A 23,464-nucleotide genomic window follows, 5' to 3' on the forward strand; every position below is an offset into this window, starting at 1 on the left:
CTTTTCGGAATTTTTGTAGCAAAGAAACATATGAATTTTTAAAGCAGCGAAAAGTTAAAAGGCAATAAAACACTAAAGAAATAAAAAAAGGAGCTGCAAGTGAGATTACACAATATATGATATCACAATGGATCACTTTCTGTGTAACGTTGTTTCCTTTTAAGTCATTTTTGCCAATCTGCAATATTTGTGACCTCCTATTTACCTCATTTACTGTTGCCCCACCCTAATAACTTGTATAAATTCACAGGTTTACTTGTCACTCAATCTTTCCGATGAGAATCCAGTTACTGGAGACTGAGTGCAGGCAGTTACGGTTACTGTGCAAACTGTCAATATGAGACTTTCCCTGGGAATTCTTTCTGTCTTCTCAGCACTGGCTGCAACCGGTAAGTTCAACAAATGTATATATATATATTTTTATTTTTTTTTTGTAATTCTAATTAAAAGTTTTCAGGTGAATTTGGTTATAGGTGAATATTATTGAATTTGCACAGGGAACAAGGCAGTAATCACTCACAATGTTCACCCTCGTTGGGGATTCTGTAGGGGGAGATTCTAATTTGGGGTTTGGAGAAAGCTGAGTGGTTACACTCCTTTAAATAGAAGGAGAATGGCAAATGGATCGGCATTAAAGGGAAAGTCTTTTTCGTTCTAGGGTGGTTCAGGAAACAATGTTATCTTGGGTACAAATGTCATTCTTGCAGTAGAGAGTGAATTTTGTAAGTTAGGGAAAAAAGGTGGGGCTAGTGTATAGGAATAATGAGCTGAATTTTATATGTATCCATGATGGGAGATGTAATGGAAGTTATAGAAGACGGACCCAGAATTGCTCAAAACCAAACTTTATGGCCCTATATAAAGAGAGTTTGTTGATTTTCAGCCAAGAGAATAGAATAATATATTATTTATGGAGGGTACAGGTATGGAACCTGTTATCCAGAATGCTTGGGACCTGGGATTTTCTGGATAATGGATCTTTCCATAATTTTGGTCTTCATACCTTAAGGGAGCTAGCACACAGGCAAATTCAGGGAGATTTAGTTGAATGGTGACTAATTGCCCCTTCTGTGGGGCGACAATCTCCCCGAACTGCCTTCCGTCGGCTATAATGAGAAAACGGCAGCGCCATTTCGATTTCCGAAGTCGCCCGAACTTTCCTCATGAGGCAACTTCGGCGGACTTCGGAAATCGAAGCGCCGCGAGTGCATTGGCGCTGATGTTTACTAGATATTACTGGGCCCCACAGCAAATTATTTTTCAGGCCCCCAAAATGTTTAGAGATTGACTTGTTTCTCCAATATTTATTGAAATTGTATATGAATTAGGGCCTCATGGGGCCTCTATACCTCCTGGGTCCCCCTGCAGCCGCAGGGTCTGCTTCCTCTATAGTTACGCCCCTGTGTTTACTTATTATAGCAGGCAGGGGGACGGCAGTTCGAGGAGATTGTTGCCCAGCAGAAGAGGTGATTAGTCACCAGGCAACTAAATCTCCCCGAATCTGCCCGTGTGCTAGCTCCCTAAGTCTACTAGAAAATCATGTAAACATGAAATAAACCCAATAGGCTGGTTTTGCTTCCAATAAGGATTAATTATATCTTAGTTGGGATCAACTACAAGTTACTGTTTTATTATTACACAGAAAAAGGTAATTCGGAGCTTTCAGGAAAATGGGTTTCTGGATAATGGATCCCATACCTGTACAATTCAAAGGTAAAGAGCCACACTCACACCAATCACTGTTTGAAGTCACAGGTGCACGCTGTCTCCTCTCTGCAAAAGGTTCTCACACATGGATTGAAGTAACTGCAGCAGCACTCTGTTCTGTGATAAATGATATTTATTCGTGCATCGGCCGATGCACGAATAAATATCATTTATCACAGAACAGGATCCCATACCTGTATAACACACACTAACACATGGAAGAAATAAAAATAGCCCGAGTTAAAAGAATAGGGGATTTAACAAAATGATTCAAAGTACAGTCATGGAACCTGTTATACAGAATGGGGTTTTCCAGATAGGGGGTGCTGATGATTTTATTTAACCAGAACCTTATTATAGAACAAAACCCAGAGACAAGATTCACAGAGCAACAATTGTAATTGTGTCACAATCACCTTCAATGATTCCTTGTCTGTAGCAGCTTTTATAGGTAAATTCTTACGTAACGGATAACTGGTGAGTTACAAAGGTTACAGTTTATGAAAGTCCCCATTGATGAATAGTAGCATTCTTGTAGATTTATTAAGATGACATATTTATAATTTAAACATTAAATAAACCCAATAGAATTGTTTTGCCTCCAATAAGGATTAATTATATCTTAGTTGGGGTCAAGTACAAGTTACTGTTTTATTATTACAGAGAAAAAGGAAATCACTTTCAAAATGCTGAATTATTTGATCATAATGGAGTCTATGGGAGACGATCTTCCCGTAATTCTGAGCTTTTTAGATAACAAGCTTCTGAATAATAGATCCCATACCTGTCATTCCAAAACTAGGAGATTAGAAAAATAAAGAAAACAAGAAACATATAGACAAGCTCTCGTATGAGGGTTTCCAGAGTTTTTCAGGGTTTTTGCCCACATCTTCAGTCTATAACGACGTTCCCTAACCTTTTTATGGCTTGGGGACCGGTGTAGAGTTCTATGGGAGTTGGCCTTTAGGTAGTTTGGAGCTGTCTGGATAACGGGTTTCATGGATTACAAAAGAATACTGGCCCATAGAATAGTTTAAGTGAGCCCTGGTCATTATCAGTTTGAATAATGGAGCTCTTTGATGGAAATAAATAAAATAAAAAATAGTGTAGTGAATGTATGTATACTTAAAAATAAAGAGGCAAGAGAACCATTGCAATAAATATACAGGGGTACAATGTTGGGTGCCATGAGCTAAAAGACACAGGAGGAAGGTTCATTGTAATGACAAATATACAAGGTTGTTAAAGGGACAGAGAATGGGAGATCTGATGAACAATGCAATAGATTTTGTATATTGCCAGAAATGTATGAAAATGTAAATAATTACTGACTGTCGGAATTCTTTCTTTTTAGGTCATTCACTCTCTTGCCAGACCTGCATGTCAGCCAGTAGTACTTCATGCCTAGGCCAACTTGTTACCTGCGCTCCTGATCATGTTTGTGCAGCTTCTTACACATTAACTACTATATGTAGGTATCATAGTATGTTATGGATAAATATGGTGGTTATGGTTTGTATATATAATTGTATATATGTAGGATATGCACATTCTCACCATCTCAGCTGTATACTTATTTGTAGCTTGGCTGCTCTAAACCCCCAGTCCACTCTGTGTCCAAAAGAGAGAAGTAGAATTTATGATAATAACAGAAGACAATGCAAAGGATGGAGCAAAGAAGAGATTGGACCTCAGTACCGTAGTAACAGAAGGTTCTACTTGTTCATAGTGGGCTCTAATTTTAAAGCTGACCATACATCAGACAGGGAAGTACTAGGCATTTCGAAGTTTAATTATTCATATGAGATGTCTGTAACTTCTAGACCAGTGATCCCCAACCTGCAGCTTGTCAGCGACATGTTCCTCACCAACCCCTTGGATGTTGCTCCCAGTGGTTTTTATTTTTGAATTCCAGGCTTGAAGGCAAGTTTTGGTTGTATAAATACTAGGGATTCACTGAATCTACTCTTTTAGGATTCCCGAATCCTTTGTGAAAGATTAGTTCGAATAAGGAATCGTATTCACATGCTAATTTGCATATGTGAATAAGGGAAATGAGGGGGAAAGAGAACTGTACTCACAGGGGGCAGTTACAAAAACTTGTGACTTCCTCGTTTGCGTGGCAAAAAGTCACGTTTTTTTTTTTGGATTCGGATGCTGTTCAGCCAGGTACTTGGATTTGGCCAAATCCTACTGAAAAAGGCAGAATCTTGTTCAAATCCCAAACTGAATACTGGATTTGGCGCATCCTTATTAAGAACCCTGTGTACTGCCAAACAGAGCCTCATGTGAGGTAACAGTCCATATAGGGGCTACCAAATGGCCAATCACATCTCTTATTTGGCACCCCAGAGACTTATTTATGCTTGTGTTGTTTCCCCACTCTTTTTACATCTGAATGTTGCTCACAGGTAATGTAACATTGAATTGCTTAACCATACAGAAAGATAAACTGTTGGTTAGTAGTGATGGGCAAATTTTGCGGCGAATTTACGCGTTTCGCCACTGGTGAATAAATTCCCGAAATTACAGCAAAAATTTGCCAGCGATATTCAATGCTGGTGACAATTCTGACGCCGGCGACAATTTAGACGCCGGCAACAATTCTAGGCACCCATTGACTTTAATGGGCATCAGAATTGTCGCCAGCGTCTGAATTGTTGATGCCGGCAAAATATATTTTGACGCCGGAATCAAAGTACACGTTTCACAAATTTTTTGCCATTTCTCGAATTTTGCAGGAGAAATCACTATTGGTTAGTCTTAGGCACAGCCAACTTTTACTAAGTTATTCATTAAAGGGAAGTACGCTAATATGATATGCTAATCATCCTGTTTTGAGCTCTTCGGTACCCTTAGACTGTTTGTATATTCCTACAGATGGTGGACCTGCAAGTACAATATATACCCTCTCCTGTGCACCTCAGAGCCAGTGTGATAAACAAGGAAGTATCAGTATTTCTCAAGCAAAAATCAAACAAGGAACCTCCTGTTGTTTTACGGACAACTGCACCCCCACAACGCCGACCTGTAAGTGTCTCTTATTCATTCCAATGTTCCCTGTGAAAAAATATTTTAAATTTACTTTAAAATTAGATTTTTGCAGGAAGGCACTTTTTCTTCCTTGGGTGGCCCATTCCTTTGACTATAAATATTTCAAACTGTCTCAATATATATTACTTTTTCATGTCAGCAGTTCCACTTCCCAGAAAACAGAGTAGAAAGAACATACAAGTCAAGGGGACTCCTCAATTGACCCTTTGGCCACAACAGTTATTCACATTTCATTAAATAAATAGGACCCTGCCAGTCTCACCCCAAGGCAATATTCAAATCCAGAATTCCATAAGAGATCACTACTATGCTCTGCCATACCTCACTGAAGATTTGAGATCCGCACTATTTAATTATTTCCACCAGTGAGTATTAGGATGTCTCTACTTACAGAGAGAATGGCCCCAAATCTGCTACCAGCAGAACTGCATCTCCCACCATGAGAGAAGTGTATCTGCAGTGTCTCAATGATCCAAGCCACCAATCCAAGTCACCCAGCACAAGCAGTAATAGCGTCTGTATCAGGAGAGAGACAATTTTCTCCCTTAGGAGACTGCAAAGCCCTGATTTAAATCTGTCCGTTGACTTGATGGGACCTTGTTGCTTTCCTTTGCAAAAACTGCTTAAACCCAATTAAAGTACCCTTTTATTGTAGGGGGGTGATAATTTATCCTTCCACCCCCTAAATAAACACTGGCTTTAAAGTAATAAAACATATTTAGGATTAATAATTATAGGATTTAAATGATGAGTTATGTGATTACAAATGAACAGGAACAAATACATTGAGTTCTTTATTTTTTTTCTCCAAATAAAGTGCCAGTTGATAACTCTCAACAGAATGGACTGGTCTGCCGAAGTTGCATATCTGCAGACTCAACCTGGTGTTACACTAGTGATACCATGCAATGCACAGGAGAGGAGAAAATGTGTATCCTGCAGACTACAAAGATAACAGGTAAAATCAATGATATTGAGATAGAGAGATTGTTCCTATAGTAACAGTTGGATAATAGTCTCTGGGAAGGGAGTGTGACTGTGGGATAGCAGGTATAGTAGGGAGAGATGGTGCCTATAGTAACAGTGGATAATAGTATCTGGGAAGGGAGTGTGACTGTGGGATAGCAGGTATAGTAGGGAGAGATGGTGTCTATAGTAACAGTGGGATAATGGTCTCTGGGAAGGGAGTGTGACTGTGGGATAGCAGGTATAGTAGGGAGAGATGGTGTCTATAGTAACAGTGGATAATAGTCTCTGGGAAGGGAGTGTAACTGTGGGATAGCAGGTATAGTAGGGAGAGATGGTGTCTATAGTAACAGTGGATAATAGTCTCTGGGAAGGGAGTGTGACTGTGGGATAGCAGGTATAGTAGGGAGAGATGGTGCCTATAGTAACAGTGGATAATAGTATCTGGGAAGGGAGTGTGACTGTGGGATAGCAGGTATAGTAGGGAGAGATTGTGCCTATAGTAACAGTGGATAATAGTCTCTGGGAAGGGAGTGTGACTGTGGGATAGCAGGTATAGTAGGGAGAGATGGTGCCTATAGTAACAGTGGATAATAGTCTCTGGGAAGGGAGTGTGACTGTGGGATAGCAGGTATAGTAGGTAGAGATGGTGCCTATAGTAACAGTGGATAATAGTCTCTGGGAAGGGAGTGTGACTGTGAGATAGCAGGTATAGTAGGTAGAGATGGTGCCTATAGTAACTGGATAATAGTCTCTGGGAAGGGAGTGTGACTGTGAGATAGCAGGTATAGTAGGTAGACATGGTGCCTATAGTAACAGTGGATAATAGTCTCTGGGAAGGGAGTGTGGCTGTGGGATAGCAGGTATAGTAGGGAGAGATGGTGTCTATAGTAACAGTGGGATAATAGTCTCTGGGAAGGGAGTGTGACTGTGGGATAGCAGGTATAGTAGGGAGAGATGGTGCCTATAGTAACAGTGGATAATAGTCTCTGGGAAGGGAGTGTGACTGTGGGATAGCAGGTATAGTAGGGAGAGATGGTGTCTATAATAACAGTGGGATAATGGTCTCTGGGAAGGGAGTGTGACTGTGGGATAGCAGGTATAGTAGGGAGAGATGGTGTCTATAGTAACAGTGGATAATAGTCTCTGGGAAGGGAGTGTAACTGTGGGATAGCAGGTATAGTAGGGAGAGATGGTGTCTATAGTAACAGTGGGATAATAGTCTCTGGGAAGGGAGTGTGGCTACACTATATCATAATATATTTTTTTCTACAGGATCTCAATCACTCAGTACGGCTGTACGTGGCTGTGCTACTAAGAGTATATGTGATATCGGAAGCAATTCTATCAGTACTCCTCAACTTTCCATGGATGTCAAAATCTCATGTACTAGTGGCAGCTCTGGTGTTCAGCAAGGCTACATCATGTTATTACTTGTCCCCATCGCTTTAATGAAAATATTGTATTAAGCATTGTAAGCGGTTTTCTCTTACCTGCCATTCTCTCCAAAAACTGTTCATTTTATTTGCATAATGAAAGAGGTTGTAATTCGGTAAAACTATCCTTTATATGTCACTTAAAAATTCTATTTTTTTTTCAATGAAAGTAGCATTTGTTTGTTTCTTTATTTTCTGGGTCTATTTGATGAAACTCCGCAGCCAGAGTCATTGCTCCTCCAGATCTCAACTGCTTCCTTCATACTAATATGTACATATGTTTTTAGTGCTAGCTTTACTATTAGTTGTAATCAGCCCTGTCTGCACACAAAACAGTAAGCTCAGGAAGGCAATATGGGGAGAAGTCAGGGCCATATTTATATATAGGCTGTTCCAGTGTCAGAATGGGGACCCAGGGCTCACCAGCCTGCTGCCTTAGGGGCCCCCACACAATCTCTTGACTCCCCATCCACAAAACACTTTCTGACCCCCCATCCCAACCGCAACCCACCTCTGCACCCCCCCCCCATTCCTTTACAATCCTCCTCTGCTCCTCTTACCTATTCCTTCATGCGGCACCGACTGGGGCCAGAGAGGGAGGTCGAGCATTGACCGGATCAAGGGAAGGATGTATGGAGAGCTATAGTGCTTCAAGAAGGGAGCAGGTCTTGGCCGGTGGGCCCATGAGAGCCAGCTCCACCGGCCCAGTCCGACCCTAGTGACATCACGCACACCCGTAAATTGGCAGTTCTGTCAAGTCATGTGCTTATGGTGTCAACAGACCTAAATACAGCAATGGACAAGGTTGTGAAGTTGAGGTAGAGAGCAGTAAAAGCACCAATAAAACAGAACCAATTCCAAAGAAAAAGGAGGACATGGAACAATACAGGAGAAACAGCTTATATGGGACCACATAGATTTCAGGCCAAACCCTGTTGTTAATTGAACATGGTGAGCATTTATGAATGTATTTTATGTATACAGGTTATGATCTGTGAACTTTAATAAAATCCATCAGAAGTTTTTTTTTTTCTTTCATTTTTTTTGCTACCACCTTGTGTGTGAGTGTGTGTGTTATGTTCTTCTCTGGAGTCAGTCTGGGAATGAGAGACATGTATGTAAATCTTTAGTAGGAGATGTGCCCAAGCCCACAGCAGGATTCTCCACTTCTCTTATAAGTTAATATTGATGTTAATCATATCAAATGCCCAACTGGTCCACAGAGATACATTTTGCACAGTGACATTTTTCATATTGTTTCAATTTAGTATTGTACTGATAATATAAAGCCTTTCAGCAGATTTCCATGTTCTGTCCCAGAGAGCAAGTTCATTAATCTACAAGAACATTCCAAAATAATGTCTTTCAATGTTGTTTTGCACTTTTTCCCCTTTTGGTGACAAATGAAACATTTTCTGCCTAAGCCAACAGCCATATGAACCAATGTTAGACACAAGAAACCTAAGCAGTAACCTCCAAGGCAGAACACCTTCTAAAGAAATTGTAACAAGCATTCAGATAAAACAAATAAATATCACCTTTAGGAATTTTATGGAGATACAGTATAATGTAGCTCTTACCTCCACCCCTCAGAAGATGAAATGACCAAGTGCTTTGAGGTCACACCAAAAAACAAGCTAATGCAACTTGTGTTAGAGTCCCTTGACAGCAGAAAGACAAAACATACCAAATGGGGGGGGTGGAGTAGTCCAGGAAAAAAATTTTTTTTAATTGCTAGCCACCCATTGCTTTACAAGTCACCTTACCAGTAATAGAGTGGGGTACATAAGGGCAGGCGTGCTGGTCCACAGTTTGTCCAAATCAAAAGATTTTCCATTTGGGGTGAAGATGCTGGGGAGCACAGCTCTGAACTAACATGTGTGGAGCAGGCTGAAATTGTGGAGCAGGGTCACTAATACTGGTGGGTGGAGGAGTGGTAGGAAGGAAAGGCAGGTTATAGTTTTAGGGGATTTCATTATTAGGAAAGTGGAAAGGGTAATCTGTCACAGGGACACTTCATGCCAAACTGTCTGTTGCTTGCCTGGCACTAGGATTTGGCATGTGATGGAACAAGTAGAAATATTATTGGGAGGGACTGGGAAGACCCAGTGGTCTTGGTTCACATTGGTACTTAAAGGACATGTAAACCTCCCCCTACAAAAAATGTTATCAATGAACAGCCTGTTACAAGATTAACAGTAAGGTTGCAGCATCCCTTTAATCACTTAGAATTCCTTTTGGGTACTGATTGGTGTTTTTATTTCCACCTGTTCTACTTTTATCCTCCTCACTATTCATTTAGAAAAAGTTTTGTTTACAAACAGATACCAATTCAATTACCTGAACTGCAGAAAAGAATTGTAATAAATCAAAAAACAAAGTCAAATAAACTAAAGGTATGGGATCCATTATCAAGAAAGCTCCAAATTATGGAAAGGCTGACTCAATTTTAATCAAATAATTCAAATTTTTAACAATGATTTCCTTTTTCTCTTCTCTTTGTACTTCATCCAAACTAAAATATAATTAATCTTTATTGGAAGCAAAAACAGCCTATGTTTACATATTTTTCTAGTAAACTTACAATGTGAAAATCCAAATAACAGAAAGATCCATTATCCTGAAAACCCCAGGCCCTGAGCATTCTGGATAACAGGCCCCATACCTGTATTATGGAATAGCGCTAAAAGTTTGTTTTAAAGAAACAATTTAATATCTCTTTCTCCTGGCCCCTGGCATCTTGCTCTCTGTTTATAGCCCCAATAACCTAGATAACAAGATATGACAGGTCTCTAACTGTAGTTATTATAAGAATTATATTCTTGACTGTTTACTGACTGTTATCTGCTTTACAGCACATGGGCGGATGCCACATGATTCATATCTAGTTTACAAGTGGAAGTGACACCTTAAGGGAAGAAAAATTCGTAATCACATGGAGATTTGATCAAAACTCAAATCAAATTTTTCTCTGAAAATTGACTTTGGCGTACAGTAGAACCCCCATTTTACATTTTTCAGAGGACCAGAAAAAAATGGTATAAAATTCAGGAATATGTAAAATCAGGGAAATGTATAATCCATAATATATAGGTGGGACCACAAAACAACAATGTAAAATGAGGGAAAACTATAATCCAGGGAATGTAAAATGGGGGTGCTACTGTATATTCAAATAAGAACTATTTCCATGTCGAGGTGTGATAAATCTCACATTCTAATTTACATTTGGGTTGGTGCTTTTAAATTTGAATTTGTGAGTTTTGACACAAATCTTTTTTCTAAAATTTACCATTTGAACCTTAAAGGGATACTGTCATGGGAAAAAAACATTTTCTCAAAATGAATCAGTTAATAGTGCTGCTCCAGCGGAATTCTGCACTGAAATCCATTTCTCAAAAGAGCAAACAGATTTTTTTATATTCAATTTTGAAATCTGACATGGGGCTAGACATTTTGTCAATTTCCCAGCTGCCCCTGGTCATGTGACTTGTGCTCTGATAAACTTCAATCACTCTTTACTGCTGTACTGCAAGCTGGAGTTATATCACCCCCCCCTCCCTTTTTCCCCCCAGCAGCCAAACAACAGAACAATGGGAAGGTAACCAGATAGCAGCTCCCTAACACAAGATAACAGCTGCCTGGTAGATCTAAGAACAACACTCAATAGTAAAAACCTATGTCCCACTGAGACACATTCAGTTACATTGAGAAGGAAAAACAGCAGCCTACCAGAAAGCATTTCTCTCCTAAAGTGCAGGCACAAGTCACATGACCAGGGGCAGCTGGGAAATTGACAATATGTCTAGCCCCATGTCATTTTTCAAAATTGAATATAAAAAAATCTGTTTGCTCTTTTGATAAATGGATTTCAGTGTAGAATTCTGCTGGAGTAGCACTATTAACTGATTCATTTTGAAAAAAAACATGTTTTCCGATGACAGGATCCCTTTAATAAATCTGCCCTTAATAAACTAATTTATTATTTAAATGAAGAAATGGAAACAGAAATTCTTATACAGGTATACAGTTAGTTTTGGTTGAAAAGAAAACTGCTTATTAATTTAAAATCTTAACACACACACACACAAATACACAGACATACACAAAACTAACTATAACCCTGTAGATCACAATAGCCTTTGATATTATGTCTGTCCAAGAAATCATCCAAGTCCCTCTTATAGTCATTAACTGAATCAGCATCACAACATCACCCGGCAGTGCATTCCCCAACCTCACTGTCCTGACTGTGAAGAACCCCCTACGTTGCTTCAAATGAAAGTTCTTTTCTTCTAGTCTAAAGGGGAGGCCTCTGGTACGGTGATTCTCTTTATGAGTAAAAAGATCCCCCACTATCAGTCTATAACACCCTCTAATGTACTTTTAAAGAGTAATTATATCCCTTCCATTGCTCCAGAGAAACAACCCCAACCTTGACAGTCTTTCCCCATCCTTTCATTTGTTGCACGTCACTGTAGTCTTTCAAGCTCATTACCATCCTCCTTAATGATTGCAAATTTTGTAACAATGTTCAGTTGGTACTGGGTTTCTTAATGTGCATATGTTGATCTTTTCCCCCGACAGAAGGCTTAAAAAGTCCAGATAAATAATTCTTCATAAAAATCACACCTGGATGCAGTTACCTCAAGAATCAGATCGATCTTCAGTCATCTAAATATATAAATAATAGGGTGATGTTTTGGTGTTTACCAATCAAAATGTATTATTAGATTAATACTTACAAAGTGGCCGACATTACAAGGCTCATCAAGACACTCCCACACTGATGTAGATTTCCTAATAAACAGATGCAGTCTTTTCAACCTAAGTAAGATCACGGTGTTCAACCAAAACAGAAGATGGCAAGCACTCACAGATCCCACAAACAGGCGTGTAAAAGAAAATTTATTTTAGGCCACAAAGAAAATTAATACATAGCCTTATGCATTTTGTGCCTTTAGCCACTTAATCATCGGCTAAACAAAACAGATTGCTATACCAAATATATACCCCATGCCCACCAATCACCAGAGTACATTAATTAACCAATACGATAGGAAGGGGCATTAAAAACAGTTATAAAAAGTGGGGGGGGCATCCAAAGGCAGACACTCATGGACAATTGTTAATAATTAACAGTAAAGCTATAATAGTAAGATATTAAAGAGAACAAAATATAACAAATTGTTTATAAATCATTTATAGTAACAGGATATATCAAAAACTTTATTATATTCACAGTGAATTATTCATAATATAGTGAATAAAGTACCCCCTCTTGTAAAATATAAGGATATTATAAGTTACCGAGGAGTTTCATGACCATATAAAAACACAAGGCCGAAGGTTACTTATAATATCCTCATATTTTACAACTGGGGGTACTTTATTAATTATAATACACAAATTTTAGTGAGTCATGTGACAGAAATTACATCACTACTCACTGTTTATAACTGATGACATCACTACTCACCGTTTATAAGGATATAATTTACAAGATATTCACGGCTTTTGTGTATTATAGCAGGATAAATCAAAGTCATAGTTTAGACCTTGAGGTTGTCTTTAACAAAACATCCATTTTACTTCTCTTTTTTTTGAAAAGCATGGATAGATTGCCTCCCCTATGACCTAGACCAGGGCTGTCCAACTGGCGGCCCGCGACCCCCCCTTATGTGGCCCTCCACATCAAAGTCTGCCTGCTGTGTCTGTTTACCATATGTAACATTTAAAAGGTATCACTACAGAGATTAACTGGCCCCTGCATTGTTTAAACCTCAAATTCCCACTGTAATCCCCTGTATTGTTCACACTTGTGACACCTCTATTGTTCACTCCCCTAAAGCCCCTGTACTGTTCTACCTGAGACCCAGACTGAAACTGCCCCCATTGTTCTCCTGTTCACACTTTATACAAAATGCTAATGGGGCACCAGCACTGTGTCACTGTATGTAGTACATATTAGACTGCTCCTGATTCCTGTCTCCTGCTCTGTTCTGTCTTCCATTTGCTCCCTGTGTGTGTCGTACTTAGGTATTTGTTCTGGGGGTACAGATGGAGCCAGAATAGATTGTACGTTTGACGCGCTGTAACGGATCAAGATAAATGCGCTGTTCGCACTAAGCGCAGGGAAACGCACAGTCCCAGCGTATAGAAAGGATTGCTCTTAAATTTTAAATAGGTGCAGTTCAAGCAATGGACACCAGGTGGCGCCTGAGCTATTAGAAGCCCCATAAGCAGCACCTATAGTGTAGTGGTTAAGGTGTAGGTCTAGGAAATAGAGGGAAATAGAGGGTTATTAGTTTGAATCTGCCCACCATTATTTTTTTTTTTTTAATAAGCGTTATATTATTTGTTTTTGCTACAAAAAGGCAGAGATCATTTCAGAAAGGATCTCTTGAGGGGAAGAAACAGGGCTTCTGCGGGGAAAGTACCTTTACTCTCCTCTTCCTGAGCTGAAATATTTGACTGTAGACAGCAGAGTGATTTGCAATCACCCTTTTTAGTGATTGAAGTTTTAGGCTTAAGCTTGACATTCTTAGCTAAATGGGTAGCAGTTTCTTATAAGGTAGAAGAGCTAAATTAAGTAGTGACCACAGTCCCCCTTTCCCTTGTGTGCATTTGTTTTTTGTTTTTTTTTTGGGTTCTGTAGCAGCCTGACCAGTGTCTTATATAAAGTGATTCAGCTTTACTCTTGTTCTAAGAAATGGCTCAGTTGGCTAATGCTCTGCTTTATGATACAAAAGGTTGGTGGATCGATTCCCATTTTAGCAGTTTTATAGTCATTAGATTTTTTTTTTTTTTTCAATTGTAGTGGCAGTTTTGAGTCTTTTAAGGGCTCTTACTCACGAGCGTTTCTTCATGCGCTCCCCTGCGCTCCGTTTGGCTGCGTTCAGCCGCAGGGGAGCGCAGGTCTAGACGCTGTTAATATTTTTCTATGTGCCTGTACTCACACAGGCGCATGTAAGCGCTGAACCATTGAAAAACGCAGAAAAATGCAGCATGCTGCATTTTTCCTGCGTTCAGCGCTTACATGCGCCTGTGTCAGTACAGGCACATAGAAAGACATTAGCAGCGTCTAGACCTGCGCTCCCCTGCGGCTGAACGCAGCCAAACGGAGCGCAGGGGAGCGCATGAAGAAACGCTCGTCTGTAAGAGCCCTAACTGTGATATGGAGTGGGTAAAAACGGTCAGCAACTTCTATTAATAATATTTTACTACATTGATGTATTCAGTTTTTGGGGGGACACAGCCAAATAAATGGAAACAAAAATCAATGGGCTTTTGTGCCAATAATTCTAGGCATTAGTAATTTGCATAGTACTGTATTAATACTTGGTTGAGTACTTTACCCCCCTATAAAAACAAATAATAATTATAAAAACAAATACATACATCAATGTTTTATAGCAATATTTATTTATTTATTTATTTATTTATTTATTTATTTATTTATTTATTTATTTTACTTTTTAATAGCTGTGTGTATTAGCCTAAAAGAAATGTTTTCAGCACATGCAATAGATCAGAGGCTTCATAGCCCTGTGGTTAAGTGACTGGACTTTGAAGATGAAGGTCATGGGTTCAATTCCTCTATTTTCTTTTCCCCCTTCACAATCATGATTTTTTTTTTTTTTTGGTGTGTGGGACACTGCTAAATGAATGGAAATAAATGAATGGGAGTTGTGATAATAATTATCTTATAAAATGATAAGCCTAAATATGACAATGATTTTTTTTTATGTTATTTTACTATTAGCCTTGAAAAAATGTTTTCAGCCAAAAGGCTTCATAGCATTGGGGTTAGCTCACTGAGCTTTGACACACAAGGTCATAGGTTCTTGTCTTGCATTTTTTAAAAAAAAAATTTGTACTGTTAAATGTTCCACAGACAGCTGCAGCAACCTGCGCTACTAAAGACACAAGAGACTCAGAGAGGGGCCCCGGTCATAACTAACTAGGATTGCAGACACCTGTAGCGCAAAGTAATTAGGGACCCGGCTTACCGGGAACTAGTGTTGCCACCTGCCCGGTATTTTACTGGCCTGGCCGGTACATTTCATGGCTGATCCCAATGTTATTAATAGGGAAAAAAATTAAATATATAAGGGGGAGGCGGCCGACATTGATCCTCTGCTCCCCCCACCACCTTCACTACCAGGGCTTCCTCCAGAAATCACTGACAAGGGAGAGAGATTTCAAATCAGCGGCCTCGTTCTTCACAGACTCGCAAGACTCTTCTTCACGGACTTAGACCCACTAGAACGATCTCCGGAGTCCGCTGGAGTCACATTTCCACTGTGCCAGTGCTACGTGCTTCTTACCAAGGACCACAGCTCCTTCACACACTGTCACGATATATGGGATAGAGCCAGGGAGGAGAAATCCAGCGCCAAACGATTGATCGTCACCATTTCTGAAGAGGACAGGAAGTGGAGTTTCAAGTTATTTATTAATAAAGGATTTGCGATTTTAAACTTTAATTTGTGTTTGTGGGTTTTTTTGCCGTATACTAACAAATTTTTTTTAAAAAATTTTGATGTTACTTGTCCTTTAACACAGGGGTCCCTGAACTTTTTTGGACCGGGGCCGGATGCAAAATTTTTTTCGAGGACCAGGGGGTGGGGTGGGATTGGGGTCAGCGGGGTCAGGTTGTGGGGTCAGCAACATAGTTGGATGCGCTGGCGTCCAATTCGGGGCGCGTCGGCATCCAATTCGACGCACTGGGTTCAGTGTCCACAGGCTGCTTCTGGGCTGCAGCCCGACAATTGGGGAACTCTGCTTTAACAGACCTTCCCCCCAACAAAAGTCCTACATATGTGAACACTGTAATATAAACAAACCCTGGTGCTTTTTAAATGCAAATGAGATGAGGGCATGTAATTAGTACAAAGCTCCTAGACTCAGTAACTGGAATGCACAATTAAACAATGAGGCAGGAGTGGGGGTTGGGTGTGCTGTACTATACCATGTGCTAAGTAGGGAATTGTCAGACCATTCAAATTAATTTACAATGCCTTCAATTCTTTGAGCAGAGATTCACCTGAGATCACTAAGGGCTCATACAGAGAAGCAGGTTTAAGCTGTATAACAGAGCATTCTGTCCCAGTGGCTGCACAGATCCTATCTGATCCCCATTGTAAGCAGCAGTCCTGTCCTGCTTTATGGCAGCTGAGATTCTATCAATCTGTATAACAGAGCATTCTGTTCCAGTGGGGTGGGGGGCATTACTATGCACATATGCTCATGTTATTGGTGGGGGATGGGGTGCCTATATATTATTTACCTACCAGCTGACATATTTGCAGGCCCCCACTAGACTGAAAAAAGCAGGCTAATGAGGGATGTCACCGAGTAGGCCGGGACTGGCAATCTGTAGGTTCTGACAAATGCCAGAGTCCTGACCAGATACTACAAAAAAGCAAAGCATTGCGTCTGCATGCGACAGTCGCGTCGCGTCGGAACAACGCTGCGACACGATGCGATGTGACAATTCTATCTATAACCTTATTTTTGACGCATGCATCAAATTGCATGCGTTTTGACGCAGCGCGTATTATTGATGTTACAATGGAGTTCAAAAAGTAAACCCTCATCTATATTTAAGGTTTGATTTTTTGTAGTATCTGGTCAGGACTGGGAGTCAAAATAGGCCCAAACATTACCCAACCAGCCCACTAAAGAGTGACTTTCTATAGCTTGTTAGAGAAGCCCCTCCTCTGGCATTTGTCAGAACCTACAGATTGCCAGTCCCGGCCTACTCGGTGACATCCCTCATTAGCCTGCTTTTTTCAGTCTAGTGGGGGCCTGCAAATATGTCAGCTGGTAGGTAAATAATATATAGGCACCCCATCCCCCACCAATAACATGAGCATATGTGCATAGTAATGCCCCCCACCCCACTGGAACAGAATGCTCTGTTATACAGATTGATAGAATCTCAGCTGCCATAAAGCAGGACAGGACTGCTGCTTACAATGGGGATCAGATAGGATCTGTGCAGCCACTGGGACAGAATGTTCTGTTATACAGATAGCTAGAATCTCAGCTGCCATAAAGCAGGACAGGACTGCTGCTTACAATGGGGATCAGATAGGATCTGTGCAGCCACTGGGACAGAATGTTCTGTTATACAGATAGCTAGAATCTCAGCTGCCATAAAGCAGGGCAGGACTGCTGCTTACAATGGGGATCAGATAGGATCTGTGCAGCCACTGGGACAGAATGCTCTGTTATACAGATAGCTAGAATCTCAGCTGCCATAAAGCAGGACAGGACTGCTGCTTACAATGGGGATCAGATAAGATCTGTGCAGCCACTGGGACAGAATGTTCTATTATACAGATAGCTAGAATCTCAGCTGCCATAAAGCAGGACAGGACTGCTGCTTACAATGGGGATCAGATAGGATCTGTGCAGCCACTGGGACAGAATGTTCTGTTATACAGATAGCTAGAATCTCAGCTGCCATAAAGCAGGACAGGACTGCTGCTTACAATGGGGATCAGATAGGATCTGTGCAGCCACTGGGACAGAATGCTCTGTTATACAGCTTAAACCTGCTTCTCTGTATGAGCCCTTAGTGATCTCAGGTGAATCTCTGCTCAAAGAATTGAAGGCATTGTAAATTAATTTGAATGGTCTGACAATTCCCTACTTAGCACATGGTATAGTACAGCACACCCAACCCCCACTCCTGCCTCATTGTTTAATTGTGCATTCCAGTTACTGAGTCTAGGAGCTTTGTACTAATTACATGCCCTCATCTCATTTGCATTTAAAAAGCACCAGGGTTTGTTTATATTACAGTGTTCACATATGTAGGACTTTTGTTGGGGGGAAGGTCTGTTAAAGCAGAGTTCCCCAATTGTCGGGCTGCAGCCCAGAAGCAGCCTGTGGACACTGAACCCAGTGCGTCGAATTGGATGCCGACGCGCCCCGAATTGGACGCCAGCGCATCCAACTATGTTGCTGACCCCCACAACCTGACCCCGCTGACCCCAATCCCACCCCACCCCCTGGTCCTCGAAAAAAAATTTTGCATCCGGCCCCGGTCCAAAAAAGTTCAGGGACCCCTGTGTTAAAGGACAAGTAACATCAAAATTTTTTAAAAAAAATTTGTTAGTATACGGCAAAAAAACCCACAAACACAAATTAAAGTTTAAAATCGCAAATCCTTTATTAATAAATAACTTGAAACTCCACTTTCTGTCCTCTTCAGAAATGGTGACGATCAATCGTTTGGCGCTGGATTTCTCCTCCCTGGCTCTATCCCATATATCGTGACAGTGTGTGAAGGAGCTGTGGTCCTTGGTAAGAAGCACGTAGCACTGGCACAGTGGAAATGTGACTCCAGCGACTCCGGAGATCGTTCTAGTGGGTCTAAGTCCGTGAAGAAGAGTCTTGCGAGTCTGTGAAGAACGAGGCCGCTGATTTGAAATCTCTCTCCCTTGTCAGTGATTTCTGGAGGAAGCCCTGGTAGTGAAGGTGGTGGGGGGAGCAGAGGATCAATGTCGGCCGCCTCCCCCTTATATATTTAATTTTTTTCCCTATTAATAACATTGGGATCAGCCATGAAATGTACCGGCCAGGCCAGTAAAATACCGGGCAGGTGGCAACACTAGTTCCCGGTAAGCCGGGTCCCTAATTACTTTGCGCTACAGGTGTCTGCAATCCTAGTTAGTTATGACCGGGGCCCCTCTCTTGCAGGCCCGGACTGGCAATCTGTGGGTTCTGGCAAATTCCAGAGGGGCTGCTATAAGGTCCCATAGAAAGTCAGTATTTAGTGGCTGGTGGGGTCTGTTTGGGCCTCTGTGTAGGCTGGTTGGGCCTGTTTTACCTGAAATGCCAGGGCCTATTTGGACTCTCAGTCCAGCCCTGCTCTCTTGTGTCTTTAGTAGCGCAGGTTGCTGCAGCTGTCTGTGGAACATTTAACAGTACAAAATTTTTTTTTAAAAAAATGCAAGACTAGAACCTATGACCTTGTGTGTCAAAGCTCAGTGAGCTAACCCCAATGCTATGAAGCTTTTTGGCTGTTATGGCTGAAAACATTTTTTCAAGGCTAATAGTAAAATAACATAAAAAAAAAAATCATTGTCATATTTAGGCTTATCATTTTATAAGATAATTATTATCACAACTCCCATTCATTTATTTCCATTCATTTAGCAGTGTCCCACACACCAAAAAAAAAAAAAAAATCATGATTGTGAAGGGGGAAAAGAAAATAGAGGAATTGAACCCATGACTTTCAGCTTCAAAGTCCAGTCACTTAACCACAAGGCTATGAAGCCTCTGATCTATTATGTATGCTGAAAACGTTTCTTTTAGGCTAATACACACAGCTATTAAAAAGTAAAAAAATAAAATAAAATAAATATTGCTGTATTTAAGGTTCTATAAAACATTGATGTATGTATTTGTTTTTATAATTATTATTTGTTTTTATGGGGGGGGTAAAGTACTCAACCAAGTATTAATACAGTACCATGCAAATTACTAATGCCTAGAATTATGGTCACAAAAGCCCATTGATTTTTTTTCCATTTATGCTTTTTCCACACCTGTACCGCAGCAACAGCGAGAGGAGATCGGCCAGGCAACAACTGACAGAGGGGTCGGAGCACAAGAGCATGGTGTCCCCCAAGCACCAGCTTACCTGCAGTACTGCAGGTGGAAAGAGCTCTCGGCCCCCCATTCTTCTTGGAATCCGATCTGGGGGGTTGCGGGGGGCTCTTGCTGTTATTGTTACCCATGTTGAAGTACTTATTCAGCCATTTAGCCATGATCGGCCGCTCTGGGTCCTGTAGGCAGGGCCGCCATTAGAAATCACGGGGCCCTGTACAACAAAATTTTTGGGGCCCCCTGGGCCCCGCCCACACTGACGACCAAGCTCCGCCCCATATCCCGCCCACATCGCAGTTAAAAGACCACACAGACATCAGCGCTAAAAAAGTAACCCCCCCCCACACAAGTTGTAAAAAGCTATTGATGGTCAGGGCCCCCTTATAAAAATTAAAATTTTTTTTTTTTTAAAAACATTGGTGGCAGGGGCCCCCTGTTAAAAACAAATTGGGGCCCCAAAAAAAAATTTGAAAAAAAATTAATTTTTTTTTGAAAAAAAAAAAAAACATTGGCGGCAGGGGCCCCCTTATAAGTTAAAAATAAATTGGGGCCCCAAAAAAAAATTTGAAAAAAAATTAATTTTTTTTTAAAAAAAAAAAAACATTGGCGGCAGGGGCCCCCTTATAAGTTAAAAACAAATTGGGGCCCCAAAAAAAAAATTTGGAGAAAAAAAAATTTTTTTGAAAAAAAAAAAATGGTGGAAGGGGCCCCCTTACAAGTTAAAAACAAATTGGGGCCCCAAAAAAAATTTAAAAAAAAAATAATTTTTTTTTGAAAAAAAAAAAAAAACTGGTGGCAGGGGCCCCCTTACAAGTTAAAAAAATTTGGGGCCACCAAAAAGAAAATTAATTTTTTTTTTAAAAAAAAAAACCCAAAAAAAAACAATGGTGGCAAGGGGCCCCTTACGAGTTAAAAAAAAATTGGGGCCCCAAAAACAAAAGTTTTAAAAAAAAGATTGGTGGCAGGGGCCTATAGAATATTAAAATAATACATTGGTGGCCAGGGGATTAAAAAAAAAAAACACAAACTGGTGTTCAGTAGAATTGAACTCATGGCTTCAGTACTTCAACTTCGCCTCCTTTCGTGACTTCGGGTCTTTTCACCGCTTCAGGACTTTGGCTTCGGCTGTTTTCGTGACTTCGGGTCTTTGCGCTGCTTCAGGACTTCGGCTTCGGCTGTTTTCGTGACTTCGGGTCTTTTCGGCGCTTCGTGACTTCGGCTTTTTCCGTGACTTCGGGTCTTTTCGTCGCATCGGCTTCGGCTTTTCGGCACTTCCGCATTCGGCACTGAAGAGGCAAGACGTACGGCTCGGGCGCTCGTAAGGGGGGCCCGGATCTTCAAAAAAATGCAGCGCTGCCGGGCCCCCCTTCATGCCCGGGCCCGGTACGCTTGTCCCCCCTGTCCCCCCCTGATGGCGGCCCTGCCTGTAGGTGTGCAGCTGGGCAGCTACTGGCATTGTAGCGTGACTTCCTTCCTATAGGCTGTGTGATGTGACGGGAACAGCCAGGGGAGCTGCGGGAAGGCTGTCCAGCCGAGTTTAATGAATGAAGCCGATAATGGTGATTGGCAAAGGCAGTGAAAATATCAAAAACATAAACCAGCAGTCAGGGGCTCATGTGGAGCTGCAGAGAACCCCCCCAACACATACCCAGATGTCAGGATATTTATCGTCCAGGGTGTACTGGGTCCAACAACAGGTGGCCCCAGCAGCTTTGGTCAGAGTGCTTTCAGCACACCTCCCAACATTTTATAAGTAAAAAGAGGGACAAAATTTTTTTCGCATGTAGCATGGCAAATTGTTTTTGACCACACCCATTTTGTGGCCACACCCCCCTAATTACCATGTTCATTTTACAAAATTTGGCCTTATCTAAACTGTTACAATTACTTATTTTCTTAATTCAAAATTGTTACAAAGTATCTTAGTTGCACCTGTTAGCTGTACTGGCCTCTCTGCCAAAAGCCAATTAAGTTGGAAATGTTGTCTCTCTCTCTCTCTCTGGCAGGACATGGGGTGCATTTTATAAAGCAATGTTTATTCTGTTGCTGTGTATATCACAAATCCAATCTATAACAGGAGAATATTTTTTTTGTGCTGTCAGAAATATAAATATTATTTTTAACATGAATAAATCAACTGGTAGAATCTCTAATACATATACTGTGGAACATTTAACAGTACAAATTAAAAAAAGAAAAGCAAGACTAGAACATATGACCTTGTGTGTCAAAGCTCAGTGAGCTAACCCCAATGCTATGAAGCCTTTTGGCGGTTATGGCTGACGAAAACATTTTTTCAAGGCTAATAGCATAATAAAATTAAAAAAAAATCATTGTCATATTTAGGCTTATTATTTTATAAGATAATTATTATCACAACTCCCATTCATTTATTTCAATTGATTTAGCAGTGTCCCACACACCAAAAAAAAAAAAATCATGATTGTGAAGGGGGAAAAGAAAATCTAGGATTTGAACCCATGACCTTCAGTTTCAAAGTTCAGTCACTTAACCACAAGGCTATGAAGCCTCTGATCTGGTGCATGTGCTGAAAACGTTTCTTTTAGGCTAATACATACAGCTATTAAAAAGTTAAAAAAAATAATAATAAATATTGCTGTATTTAAGGTTCTATAAAACATTGATGTATGTATTTGTTTTTATAATTATTATTTGTTTTTATAGGGGGGTAAAGTACTCAACCAAGTATTAATACAGTACTATGCAAATTACTAATGCCTAGAATTATGGTCACAAAAGCCCATTGATTATTTTTCCATTTATTTGTCTCCCACCCCCCACCAAAAAAATATTTTTTTTTAATGTTGGGACATGGTTCATTGCACTGAAAGTGACAACAGAATTTAACTTGGTTTGACTTTGGGGATTGAACACTAAACACACTGGTCAAAGGCAGGGACTTTACCCACTAAGCCACCATATGTAATGTGGTTTGTTATAACTAGCATTTGGTGACATCTAGTGGCCACAACTCTGTATTACATGCAGGTAAACGCGACGCATGAGATGAGACAACGTAGGATTTCGCATTAGCTGCGCTTATCTACCGTTACAGCGCGACAAATGTATAATCCATTCTGGCTCCATCTGTATGTTAGCATTTGAAAATTATTGTTCGTGGCCCCTAAGGTGTTTAATCATATGCTGGGGTACTGTATTATACACAGGGGAGGAGGAGGCATATGGATTTATGGTCATGTCTTAATCTGATTTAGCTTTTTTCACATATGAGTGACATCCTTGCCAGGGCAGGCACAAGGTAGTTTGGCTCTCTAGTCAAGAGCTTCAATCAGTGCCCCCCTGTCCTGCTTTACCATTTCGCTCCTTAGCATGATGGTTTTTAAATAAAGAAAGCAAGAAAATGTACAACATTTTTTCATTTATATGACTGCTCCCTATACCTGTACCAGCAAGCCCAGCAGCCATCCATCATACACTCCACCTGTACCTGTTCCAGCAAGCCCAGCAGCCATTCATCATACAGCCCTCCAGCAGCCATCATATTGCCCCAATCCTCACCTGTGTCAGCAGCAGCCAAATATAAATCTGATCACATCATATTGCCCCAGAGAATTTATGTACCTGTGCCTGCGCCCAGCCCAGCAGCAACAGCAAATATATGGGCCCCAAATCTGTACGTGGCTGTGCCA

At 40.7% G+C, this 23,464-nt stretch overlaps 1 protein-coding gene across 1 annotated transcript; it reads left to right on the forward strand.

Annotated features, from left to right (window-relative positions):
- Positions 1-271: 271 nt before the first annotated feature.
- LOC121395656 (phospholipase A2 inhibitor and Ly6/PLAUR domain-containing protein-like) lies at positions 272-8,186 on the forward strand. Its single transcript, XM_041569737.1, has 5 exons — positions 272-389; positions 3,062-3,178; positions 4,588-4,737; positions 5,579-5,719; positions 7,003-8,186. Exons 1-5 carry the CDS (start codon positions 338-340, stop codon positions 7,194-7,196), a joined length of 654 nt encoding a protein of 217 aa, XP_041425671.1. The 5' UTR covers positions 272-337; the 3' UTR covers positions 7,197-8,186.
- The last annotated feature ends 15,278 nt before the right edge of the window (positions 8,187-23,464 follow it).

This window comes from Xenopus laevis, chromosome 7L (genome assembly GCF_017654675.1).
Source record: "Xenopus laevis strain J_2021 chromosome 7L, Xenopus_laevis_v10.1, whole genome shotgun sequence".
Classification (NCBI taxonomy): Eukaryota; Metazoa; Chordata; class Amphibia; order Anura; family Pipidae; genus Xenopus; species Xenopus laevis.

Coding starts and splice junctions, on each gene's coding strand:
- LOC121395656 (XM_041569737.1), top strand. CDS start 338: ATGAGACTTTCCCTGGGAATTCTTTCTGTCTTCTCAGCACTGGCTGCA. Junction 4,738..5,578: donor CACCCCCACAACGCCGACCT/GTAAGTGTCTCT, acceptor CTCCAAATAAAG/TGCCAGTTGATAACTCTCAA. Junction 5,720..7,002: donor GCAGACTACAAAGATAACAG/GTAAAATCAATG, acceptor TTTTTTCTACAG/GATCTCAATCACTCAGTACG.